The sequence below is a fragment of the Podarcis pityusensis genome, assembly GCF_964106645.2.
Source record: "Podarcis pityusensis genome assembly, chromosome: 5".
In the NCBI taxonomy this organism is placed as follows: domain Eukaryota; kingdom Metazoa; phylum Chordata; class Lepidosauria; order Squamata; family Lacertidae; genus Podarcis; species Podarcis pityusensis.
The window spans coordinates 5,726,493-5,738,625 of NC_138032.1; the positions used below are offsets into that span (position 1 = coordinate 5,726,493).

At 47.1% G+C, this 12,133-nt stretch overlaps 1 protein-coding gene across 3 annotated transcripts in view; it reads left to right on the forward strand.

The window, feature by feature from the left end:
* Nucleotides 1–4,896: 4,896 nt before the first annotated feature.
* The window catches only part of DVL3 (dishevelled segment polarity protein 3), a 53,798-nt gene continuing 46,561 nt past the window's right edge, over nucleotides 4,897–12,133 (forward strand). For 2 of the 3 annotated variants that reach the window (XM_081007944.1, XM_081007943.1), the window contains exon 1: nucleotides 4,897–5,186. In XM_081007944.1, the coding sequence (XP_080864070.1) occupies nucleotides 5,020–5,186 (167 nt within the window). In that variant the 5' untranslated portion in view covers nucleotides 4,897–5,019. The remainder of the gene's footprint in view (nucleotides 5,187–12,133) is intronic. The other variant, XM_081007942.1, reaches the window with a different exon arrangement.

The following is a 12,133-nucleotide window of genomic DNA, read 5'->3' on the forward strand; positions in this document are numbered from 1 at the left end:
GCTGGATGCCTGAGGTTTTCTCTTTTAACAGTTCAAAGGTGGCTTTAAAATGGGTTTGCCTTGTAATTCCGTATCTGATGGGGGTTTTTTTGACTAGAGGCAGAGAATACTGTGTGCCACGTAACAAATCTATGTTTTGCTCAAATCCTGTGCTCTGAAAGTACCAATTTTTATTGTGTGCATTGATTGCTAACATTCAGTCATACTGGAATTGAAGCATTCTCTAGATTTGTTGAACAAAAGAATCCAGCAGTGCCATCCTATGCATATCTGTTTGGAGGGGGGGAGGGGGAAATCCTACTAGGCTCACCAGGATTTACTCCCAAAGTGTGTTTTAGGCAGCAGGCTTGAGAGTATGAAAATGAAGCTGTTACAAATGATATATCAGAAGCAACCATCTGAAAAACATTTGCACCGTCCAGACCAAGGTTTTCCAAACTTGGGTCTCCAGGTGTTTTTCGACTATAATTCCCATCATCCCTAGCTAGCAGGACCAGTGGTCAGGGGTGATGGGAATTGTAGTCTAAAAACAGCTGGAGACCCAAAGTTTGGGAAACTTGTGTTCTAGATGATGTCCAGTGATGCTACTTCTAAGAACCTTTCTTTTGAAGAGTAGCCATGCCTGAAAACCTGATTTCAAGGTAGACTCTCAATTGTAGCTGAACAACCCTTTATATATTCCTACTTGATAAGAGGAAAAGAAACAGCTTCCCCCCAACCTAGGCCTAGCCTATATGCATGTGGTTTGTGTTGAGCAGTTACACGATTCCCTGAAATAATTATGTGCTGGGGCCTCTCAAGCATTTTGCTGGTATAAAAATGAATAATGTTGGATGCGAATCACTCCGTAGAATATATCACAATCTTTAAATGTCCATCAGCATAACCCTTTATATGAAATGGAGAGGATGTGCCTGCTTCTCTGATGCTGCTCATGCAGTTGCCAAGGTACAAACAGAAAGGCAGTGTTGGGCTAGTTGCTGATAAATCTCTTTGGTCAACAATGGAATTTGGACTAGGGGGTAGAATCCTGCCTGTTTGGATTGGCACGGTTCCACTTGAGAGGGTGGGAAACTAGCCTGAGTGCAGCAATGGGAATAACAAACCACAGTGCAAAACACAACCACCCCTGTGCTTGAGGCTATGTGCAAACCAATTCCACACAAGTTCGGAGAAGGAATTGTGAGAGTGGCATTGGGCACTGAATTCTGCATTCCTGAAAATCTTTGCTTTAAAATAATGTTTAGCCTTCACGGGTGTGAAGATATGCTTGAAAGCTCATGCAAAGGCTGAAGAAACCTTAGCCACAGGGATTGCTAAGTAAGATTTGTTCAAGGAAGAGGTGGGGCTTAAGACTTGCATATCTTTTTGGCCCTTTCCATGACTAATAGTAGCAGAATGAATAATTCAGAAGAAATTATGCAACTGTACCTAATTTGCATAATTAAAAAGGCTCCAGAACTTGCCTTTTCTTGCTGCATCGTTTTAATTTATTTTGTGTTTTTTTATTTTAAATCTCTATAAATTCTGTATAAATAAATGCAAGACAGCTTAGAAAAAAGAAATGTCTTTAACACACATCACTTGAGAAGGGGAAATCAACAATAAAAATAAAACATTTGGGGTTTTTTATATGCTGCTTTTCCACAGTAAACCAAGCAGTACATAGTGTTGTACACTGCATCTGTTTTGCCAGGTGATCTGTTTAAACTGCCTGGTGGCAATTTGATCCATTAAAATAAATATATTAAAAAGTGAAGGTGGCAATTTGATCCAATAAAATAAAATTCCAAAATCCGTAGTTAGATGATACCTCTTACTGGGACCAACCAAAATGTCACAAACTGTTGCAAGCTTTCAAGTTATCCAGAATTCATCAGGTAAGAGGTTCTAAAAGGTAGGAACTGGAGGGAAGTGCAAAACTGTTTGTTGTAGCCAACAGTCAGCATTTAGATTGCCCAATTTTCAAAAAGAGGGTGCAGCTATTGCTTCTTTATCCTTGCTTTGTAACCTTATATGTGTAACACCTAGCACAAACTTATTCAGTCTGCAACTTCCACCTTGGAATGAAGTCTAAAAACCAGCCTTATTTGCGTACCATCTTTCCTGATTAAGTGTTCTGGGAGGCTCAAGCATTTGCATATTTTGGTTGTTCAACAATGGATTTTGGAGTTCCTGTATAGATAGAAATCAGTTCACATTAACATCCGATCACTAGGCAATCAGCAAGCCCCTAGCTGTTGACAGGATCAGGTACAAGTGTAAGCCCTTCTGCAAACGAAAGGAGAAGCAGAAGCAGTCTGACAAGTCTTCATGTGAGAGAATTGGTCTCAGGCATTCCAGAGGGGCACCTAGGTAAGAGGCCTTTGCCACTTGAAAGGTTAAGGCGGCAACCGTGCACAACCACTAGCCTTATTGAACATTGTGCTACCTACTTCAGAATAATCACCTACCTAATAGCTGACATAAGATTTAGCTTCCCACCTCACAAAAGGAGAGGGGAAATGTTATTAGGAAGTAGCATCTGCTACAGGGCCGGCCCACCCCATCCATAAGGCAAAGTGAGGATCGCTTCAGGCGGCAGGATCCATAGGGGCAGCAGATCCTGATCTTCCTTGTTCTTGATGTAGATTTTCACTCACCCCTTCTCTGGTGTGGGAGGCACCATTTTGCAGTTTGCTTCAGGTGCCAAAATGTTTTGGGCTGGCCCTATTCTGCCGTTATTGCGTAAATATAAACAAGGTCAGGGTGAAAAATCAGGATGGTTGCAACCTACCATCTGGAAAAGAAGTGGCAAAGACTCAACAGTGTGCATGGACACCTAAGAGAGAAGGGACCACTGGTGTCCATTCAGAACTAGCTACTCCCAGTCTCTATTCAGCCCAACTCCGATAGGACCGACTCCATATAAATTCCGACCCAGCAGCTTGATGTCATGCTCTGCCCCCCACAAGAGGTATCTCCAAAATAAATGCACTAGTTTCTAAGGTGCCTTAGGATTCCTTGTAGCTTCTGCTGCAGCACTTTAAAACTGCCTTTTTATCAGTTCTCAGACTGTATTTAAGCTCCAGAACCAACATGGCTATAAGAGAAAAACATTAAGCACCCTTCATTCACTGCATCACCAATTAATTTAAAGCTTATCAGTAACCTAATGCTTACTTAAAGTAGCTTTATTGTCTGTAGCGACTTGAGCAACCACAATTTATTTTAAAGTCAACAGACGCTCTGCCTCCACTCATGTGCATATGGTACCTGCAAGAGAGATGGGAAACCACTAGCTCCAAAGAAGCAGGGCCTGCTGGCTAGTCCCAACAATGCATACTGAGCACCTGTCCTTGAAAACAACAAAACAAGCCTAAGTGAACATTTTTGCTTCTGAGCCAAAGAGAGATAGTAATACGTTTGTGCATATATGCTTGTTTTTGTTTTAACGGGGCTTGGCCTGGGCTTCCTATGGAATGTTTTCTGGTGCTGATTACTTCCCCTCACGCTGCAAGTTTAGCCCTGAAACATCTTACGAACAAAAAGAGATCAGGCCATGGCCCATCTAGTCCAGCATCCTGTTCTTACAGTGGCCGACCAGATGCCTATGGGAAACCCTTCAGCAAGACGTAAGCACAAGGCCCTTCTCTCTTACTGTAGTTTCCAGCAAGAAGCATTGCTGCCTCCATCCGCGGAAGTATAGAATCAGAGAGTTGGAAGGGACCCCAAGGGTCATCTGTTCCAACCCCATGCAATGCAGGAATATGCAGCTGTCCCGTATGGGGACTGAACCTGCAACCTTGGCGTTATCAGCACCACACTCTATAACCAACTGAGCAGGATAGCCCTCTCCTCCATGAATTGTGATATTTTGTTTCTGTCCTTAACCCATATACACTTTGCACATACCAGAGGAATGAATGATCAGTTTATTACACAAAACTGAATTTATATCTTCCCTTTTCCTGCTAGATCAAAAGAATACTGTGCGGGGCGGACTTGTTTCCATTTGTTATTATGGCACGTATTTTTGTATTCCAAACCGCCCCGTGATCTTCGGATGAAAGGCGGGGCAGAAATTCAATAAAGAGGAACAGCTGCTCTCTTAAAGCCATCCAAGCTGGTGGCCGTCCCTGTCTCCTGTGGGAGGGAGTTCCATAGTTTAACTCTGCTTATCCGTCCTGAATCTTCCAATATTCAGCCTCGCTGGATGTCCATGACTTCCAGTTTTAGGGAAGAGAAGCTTCTGTCTTTCAACTTCTCCGCAAGCTGTGCATAATGCCATGCGCATAAAAAATACTAAAAAGCATTGGAAGTACTCAACTGAGGTTCTGTTCCCCGCCCCCCAAAATGACCTGCTTTTTGGTGGTGTGTGTGTACATACACATATATACACCCATGATTTCCCCCAAAAAGCTCAACATCTTTGGCTGCCCCCCCCAATGATGTCATGAATTTCTATCATGGCAATATTTTAGTACCTGTTTCCTACTTCTCTGTGGCGCCCTTGGGAGTCCTTAAAGCGGTCTGGGTACCACCTCCCTCGGGGCAAAATGAATAAATGAAGAAACCCCACCCCCCCCCAATACCCGGCCTCCCCCTGCGAAGAAGCTTCTCCCTGAGGCGCGGCTGCCCCTGGCCACGGAGGCTCCATTCTGCTGATATTCCCTGAAGGGCAGCCCCGAGGACGAGGCGAGGGGCGCCGGCTGCCGTGGTGGGGACGGGGCCGAGGCCGGCGTCCGCGTGAGGCGGGGCTGGAGAGGCGGCGCTGGCGAGGCCCGGCGGCCGCGGAGGGGAGGAGCCGCCGCCGCCCCAGGAGGCGCTGAGGCGGAGGCGGGAGTTTGCGCGGTGAGGCGGCGGCCGAGGGGACCCGGCCCGGAGAGCGCGAGGCCTGCGTGGCCCGCCCAAGCCGCCCCCCTCCGGCTTCTGGAGAGGCCGCCGCGGCCGGCGGGACGCTCGGCTTGGGCTGCTACTAGGCCGCGCCTGGCTTTGCTCCAGAGGTCCCGGCGAGGAGGAGCGGCGGCGGCGGCGGCCATGGCGGCGGCGGAGACCAAGATCATCTACCACCTGGACGACCAGGAGACGCCGTACCTGGTGAAGCTGCCCATCCCGGCCGAGCGGGTGACGCTGGGCGACTTCAAGGCGCTGCTCAACCGGCCCAACTACAAGTTCTACTTCAAGTCTATGGACGATGATTTCGGGTGAGACGGAGGCCCCGCTCCCCTCCTCTTCCTCCCTCCTTCCTTTATCTTCTTCCCCCCCTTTCAAAATCAACGCCTCGCCACGGACACGTCTGCAGCAGCAGCGGCGGCGGCGGCCGAAGCCCTCGGGATCCTGCCGCAATGAATGGCCCCCCTTAGCCCGACCTGTGTTGCTGACCTCCTCTCCCTCTGCTCCTCGCGAGTAGTGCGGAGCGAGCACAGCCCCCTGCCCTGGCTCATCTCTAGTGGGACCCCCAACAGGCAGGCAAGAGCTTCTCCTTTCATAGGAGGGGACCCCATCCCCCCAGGGTCCTGTACTCCCCCCCCCCGCAATGCAGGGATCTCAACACAAGCATCCATGGCAGATGGCCACCCGTGTTTTGCTTAAAAACCTCCAAAGAAGGGGGAGCCCACCACCTCCCGAGGTTGTCCCATTTCCTTCTCAAGCTGATAGATTCTCAAGCCTTTGCAGAAGAGCCGAGGGAAGGGGAAAGAAGGGGCTTGGGGAGACATAAACCCACCTGAGCAAAGCCCCGTTCACCCCAAAGAGGTTAAATGTGGAGTGAACCTTAAATGCTCTTCTCTGCTAGGAAGATCTTCCAATGGCCAACCAGTGCCAGAATCGAGGTGTCTCTTTCTGGCTGCCTCTCACACACATTTCTCCCCATGTCACGTTGGTGGTTCTTTGCATTGGGGATGGAGGACTTGTGGCCTTCCAGATGTTGTTGGAAACCCCCCCCCCCATCACACCCAGCTAACATAGCCAGGGAGGCTGGGAGCTGGGTTCCAGCATTGCCTGATTCCCCAGACCTCCCTTGCAGGCTCTCTTCCCTCGAATGCATTAGAGCAAGGCACTTCATAAGTTCCCACTCCTGATAAATTTCATTCTTCCTTGAGGAAGGAGATTGTTGTTTGTGGGAACGGAGGAGTCTTCCAGCACCAGCCTTACTGCCTGCATGCAGCCCAAGCAAGGAGAGAATGGGGCCGCTGGTGACTTAAGTGCGGTTGTAAGAGATGTGCCCCAAGAATCTCTTGCCGGGTCAAGTGGATGGGTTCAATAGTTACCCTTTCTTTCCCCAGCATCCTCTGCAGTGCACTTCTTAGCTTGTGCAGTGCAGACCCCTGAAAGGCCTTTTGTATGCAGTTACTATCTAAAACTGCCCAGAAGAAGCAGCTACTGTAGAGTCCTGCTCTTTCACGAAACCTCAGCGCTCCCCAACATCCAAATCTTTGGTGTGTTGGGGACACTGACATCCCAAGGGAAATTAACCATGGTCTCTCTCCTGTCACTGTGCCCCCCTCCCTGTTTTGATGCTTCCTTTTGCAGGACAAGGTGGTGTCTCTGAGTAAAATGCAGGAGAGGTTGTTTTCTTTTGGGCTGGTTTAGCTTCCCAAAACCTATTCCTTGTAAAACCCTGCCCTCTGCTCTGATTGTGTTCTGCTCTGTTTTGTGAGCCTCTCCCACAATCCTCTGAAGGCCGTGTAATTTTCCAGACTCTGATTGTATGTCCTAAGACACAAAGAAATTCCTCTTTAAGGAATTGGCTATGTACGGCTGCTGCTCCTTTCCTCCTCCTTATATTTCTGTGACACTCTATTTCCTTCTTCCTAGGATCTTTCTGTCTCTTGCAAATACACACACACACACACACACACACACTTCACACCTTGCTGTCTTTAACATCCTATCTCTGTGAATCTTTCCTGGTTTCCTGCTGCTCCTAGGGCTCCAGTAGCATTCACAAGATTGAAGTGTTCCTTTGGTGTTTGCTTGTGAGAACTGGACAGCAAGTTTTGTTAGAGCTTTGTAGTCCTACAAAGACATTCTGCTTGTGGCCACCTATCCTGGGGTTGTATCCTGCTCAGAGCTCTTGTTATAAAAGCTGATCTACAAGTTGCAGCACAAGTTCATGGACCAGCCTTTTTGGTACTGTAGCAATTCACAGTAGAAATCGGTATTTGTGTGCATGCTCCCCCATACACAAAACATTCCAGCAAGAAAGCTAAGGTAGAATCTCTCTTTCCATGGGTAGGAAGCATTAAATGTGTGGCACATTTGATTCTGTGACTTTCCCCAACTGCATTCTGATATAGTACAGTCCCATAGCTCTCCCCACCCTCATCCTCCTGAATTTGCAGATGACTGCAAAGGCTGGTTTTGACCTAACAATGCATGTTTGGCTCAGAAGTCTGCACAAAGCTTGTGGAAAATGTAGGGAGTAAATCAATAGGAGGCATTTCCCCCCATATAAAGCACAGGCCATGATTTGCTGGTTTTCCTGGCATATGAAAAGTTCCAGGGATGCTGAGTTTTTTTGGCTCACATATTTGCTGGCTCTGTGTTTGCCATTCTTGATTTCAGTATATTGTATCTTGGTCCCTAAGCCCTAATATTTTAGCTGAGTCTGCTGTGTGTTGCTAAACAGCTGTTGCCTCCCAGGCAGAGAGGGCCTGCCCTTTCCTTGGTGGAGGAAATGCTGTGGATATAATGTTTATAAACCAGCACATTAGGATCTTTGAAATCTTACACTGGAAAATAATTGGTGCAGGTCTGTTGCAATCTTGCCATATGGACTGAAATTGTATAGTGGTAAATGAAACATATGGGAAAAGTCAGGCTGTTCATATCCAGCACTATGGTAGGATAGTGACTAGCGGATCAGAACGTGACCATGGAGACTTGCGTATGAAGCTTTGCTTGGCCAGTATCAATATCTCAGTTTAAGCTGCTTTGTAGGGTTTTTGTGAGGATAAAATAAGAATACTGCGCACCCCTCCTCTAAGTTCTCAGAGGATTGGTGGGATAAAAAATGTGACACAATGATAAAATACTTCATTTGGTGGCAAAGATTCAAATTATTTATGCAGAAGAAACTCTTTAAATAAATAGGGTGAACACCACATGCCTGTCCACCAGTCAAATGGACATCACTGGCAAAATACCGTATTTTTCGTTCCATAGGACGCGCCGTCCCATAGGACGCACCTACTTTTTTGGGGGGGAAATAAAGGAATTTTTTCCCCCTTTATTTCCCCCCCAAAACCAGGTCAGGGAACAGTGGGATGGCGGCGCTGCACCTCCCCGTTGTCCCCCGAGCTTGTGGGGCTGGCCGATGTCTGCCCGGCGTGAGGGGCGCTCTGCTTCAGGGCGCCCCACGCGCCGGGCGGCAGGCTGCAGACACCTGCGCGAAGCACGGGGCGTCTTCCGGAGGGCGCCCCATGCTTCGCGCTGCCGGCTGCCGCCCGCAACCCGTGCGCGCTCGGGGGGAGATCCCCCAGGCGCGCAAGGCTTGCGGACACCTGCGCGAAGCACGGGGCGTCCTCCGGAGGGCACCCCGTGCTCCGCGCTGCAGGCTGCCGCCCGCAAGCCTTGCGCTCCCGGGGCAGATCCCCCGGGTGCGCAAGGCTTGCCTACACCTGCACGAAGCACAGGGCGTCCTCCGGAGGGCGCCCCGTGCTCCGCGCTGCAGGCTGCTGCCCACAAGCCTTGCGTGCCCGGGGGAACTCCCCCGGGGTGCGCAAGGCTTGCAGATAGCTTCCTGGAGCCTGGAGAGCGAGAGGTGTCGGTGCGCACCGACGTCTCTCGCTCTCCAGGCTTCAGCGAAAGCCTGCATTCGCCCCATAGGACGCACACACATTTCCCCTTCATTTTTGGAGGGGAAAAAGTGCGTCCTATAGGGCGAAAAATACAGTAGATTCTGCCTGCAACCCCACTTGATTTTTTCCCCAGAGGGTTGAAGGTGGTAGGGAGGAGACATCGGAAGGGAAGGTCATCTCACACAAGCAGTGATTGTCGGCAATGTTAGAAACTAAGATGTGGAAGCTAGGAACTAAATGGCGCATTAAACCTAGGTTATGGGTGCCACAACAAAGTGTCTAGGCGGTTTTTATAACAAGAATGCAAAGCTGGAAATGAATGAACTGCAGCTACAATCTTATGTTCATTTTTCACATGGTCTAGTTTTCATCTTGGTATGAGCTTAAGAAGTGTGCATGCACACGAAAGCTCATACCAAGAACAAACTTAGTTGGTCTCTAAGGTGCTACTGGACAATTTTTTTTTTAAAAAAAAAATATTTCTACTGTGTCAGACCAACACGGCAACCTACCTGAATCTAGTTTTCATCTGAAGACTGAAAAACAACAACCCATACTTCCCCTGCCTTCCCTCCCTAATATTCTTATGAGGGCTCCTTCTCCAGTCTTAAGAGTGGCTGGAAGTGGGGAGGCAGAAAAAGGTCTTTCCTTCCAGCAGTGGCAGTTTTAATCTGAAATCCTAGGTGCCATACTGCACCCAGAGCTCAGGAACTGCTCGCATTAATGAAATTCCCTGTGGCAAAACGCGCCTAGAACAATGGGAGTTAAGAACACTGGTTTTCGGCAAGAGTATGTAAAGGTGTACATCAGCTCAGTTTGTGTATTGCACGTTTGCAAAACGTCTGCTTTTTTTTAAAGACAAATAGTGTGGATAGCATGTTAAGCCAGGCCTTAGATCTGCATTTAAGTACTACCTTTGCAAGGATACATTGTGAGTAAAAGAGGAAAAAAGGGCTTCTAGCAAAATATTACTCAGTGGCCTGGTTTGCGTGTTACACTAAAGTTTAAACATACTATGGTTAAATGCGTCCATGCTGCTCAAAAGTTCCTAGGGTGCTCCTTTCCTGTTCCTGCTGTTGCCATGCCAGAGACAAGAAAGCTGGAGTCTGGCTTGTCATGTTATCTGAACCTGGGCTCTTCAAAACAAACCACAATCAGGAACCAGGGTTTACTTTTGGCTTAGTGCTAGAGAAGCCAACCATGGGCCTGAGTTGGAGAAAACACCGCTGAGACTCTGGCTTTTGTAATCTGCAGCACGGCAAAAGCAGGAGTTGGGGAAGTGCTTTGTGGGAAAATCCTGAGCAGTGTTCACAGACACACTGCTCAATCACATTAAATCATAGCTTGCTTTAAGCTATGGGTTAAAGCAGGGGTGGGACACCTCTGGACCTCCAGAGGTTGTTGGATTACAGCTCCCATCATCCCTGACCATAGGTCATACTGGCTGGGACTGATGGGAGTTGAAGTTCAACAATACCTGGCAGGCTACAAGTTTCCACCCTTGGCTAACAGGATGTGTGGACAGGGCCAGTTTTCTTTAATATGCAAAAAGGAGATAGGATGTTTAAGAGTAAATGAAAACAGGACTAGGAGATAAATAAGGACATTTATATCTATATAGTCAAGTCAAGTAACCTTTATTGGCATCACATAAGAACATTCAGAATACATTCAGAATAGATAGGCCAGTGCGATCTCGTTGCCACCCCAACGGCACAGTCACCCGCCAAAGGGCAGAAGAGGCGAGCAATCCGTCTCATCTCTGTGGGTTTCCAGCAAGGGCAGGATCCTGTAGCATACTTCGGGGACAAAAAATCAGATAGAGGAACTTAGCTACTGTCTTGGTGAGCTCCTGGTCTTTCCCTTGTAATAAGAAGTGCATGACCTCAGTCTCTGGTTTCCACGTTGGAATACATAGATAGTCTAGAAACTGTTGGCAGAGGTCATCATACATTTTGCATTTAAGGGCCATGTGAATATCTATATAGTAATGGAACAAAAGATTCCTCAAAATAACTTGAGAAGTGCATTCCTATATAAGCGTACTTAGAATTAAGTCCTATGAGTTCAGTGGGGCTTCCTAGTTAAATGGCCTAGGATTGCAGCCGAAAGTGGATTACACAGCTCCCAAATCCTTTGCCAGTGTACATTTTTACATAATGAAGATTTCCACTTCCCGTGAGCATGTTCTAAAATTTAAACAGTACTGGAGAAATATAACAAATATATCATTTAAGAAATAAAACAGTTGAATGTTGGATATCATTTCCATTAATTTTGTTACTTTACTTGAAAGACTTCCATAGGAAACCATTATAGAAGCCATTACCATTGTATCAACAACGGCTGGAATAGGCATGACAAAGAATTGTGTCACTAAACTGTGATGGCTCTAGAAAACAGTGGGGTTAACTTAGTAGACATAGGTAGTCAGCATGTGGGAACAGACCCGACATCTCAATAGCTTCATTAAAAACATGTACTGTAATTTGTGAAGTACTTCATGCCTTTTTTACCTTTTACTTTTGAAAACTGCTGTGAGGTAAGCCAGTATTATTCCCAGATTTGCAGACTGAGGAGCTGAAGTGGAGAGGAGATGACTTGCTCAAGGCCTTGCCAGGAATCTGTGACAGATCTGTCTTTGGAGCCCAGCTCCCCCAGTTCCAAGGCCAACTCTCTTTCACAAGTTCTTGTTACACCTAACAAAGTGGGCTTGAGTCCACAAAAGCTCGTGCTGTAATACATTTGTTAGCCTTTAAGGTGCCACAAGACTCTTTGCTGTTCTTGCTACAGATGTTTTTCTTTTAACGGTGGGAATATTGAGTTACATCAGTAAGCAAATCAAGGTGTTTTTTTTGCGAATTTCCATATGTTTTGCTGTTCAGGTATCACTAATGTTATTTAAGCAAAGGTTCTAAGGTTCAAATGGAAAAGGTCCTATATAAATGGTAGACAGTAGTGAATTTTGGAGAGTGGTTTGTGTTAGGAGCAGTTGCCTTGGTTTCATAAATGGTTCCACAGAGAGAGAAGGGCAGGGTTTAATCTCGCAGGTCACAAATGGGATGTCTTTTAGATCCCAGCAAGGGCTGAAAGAACAAATGCGGAATGCTCAGGAATGGGCAGTAAACCTTGACTCACTTGGGCCCCAAAGCAGCTAAAACAGCTGTGGAGGAAATTCATCCTACACCCTCATCCTCTTGAGAACTGGGTTGCTTGCAAAGCAATGCAAATTTTACAAGATGTCAACTTAATAAAAGCCACTGTGTGTGTAATAATGGGCAGTTATGTAATGTGGCCCAGTCTGCCTGGGCCTGGGCCCCACTTCTATTCAGAAGAGAATCTCTTTCTCT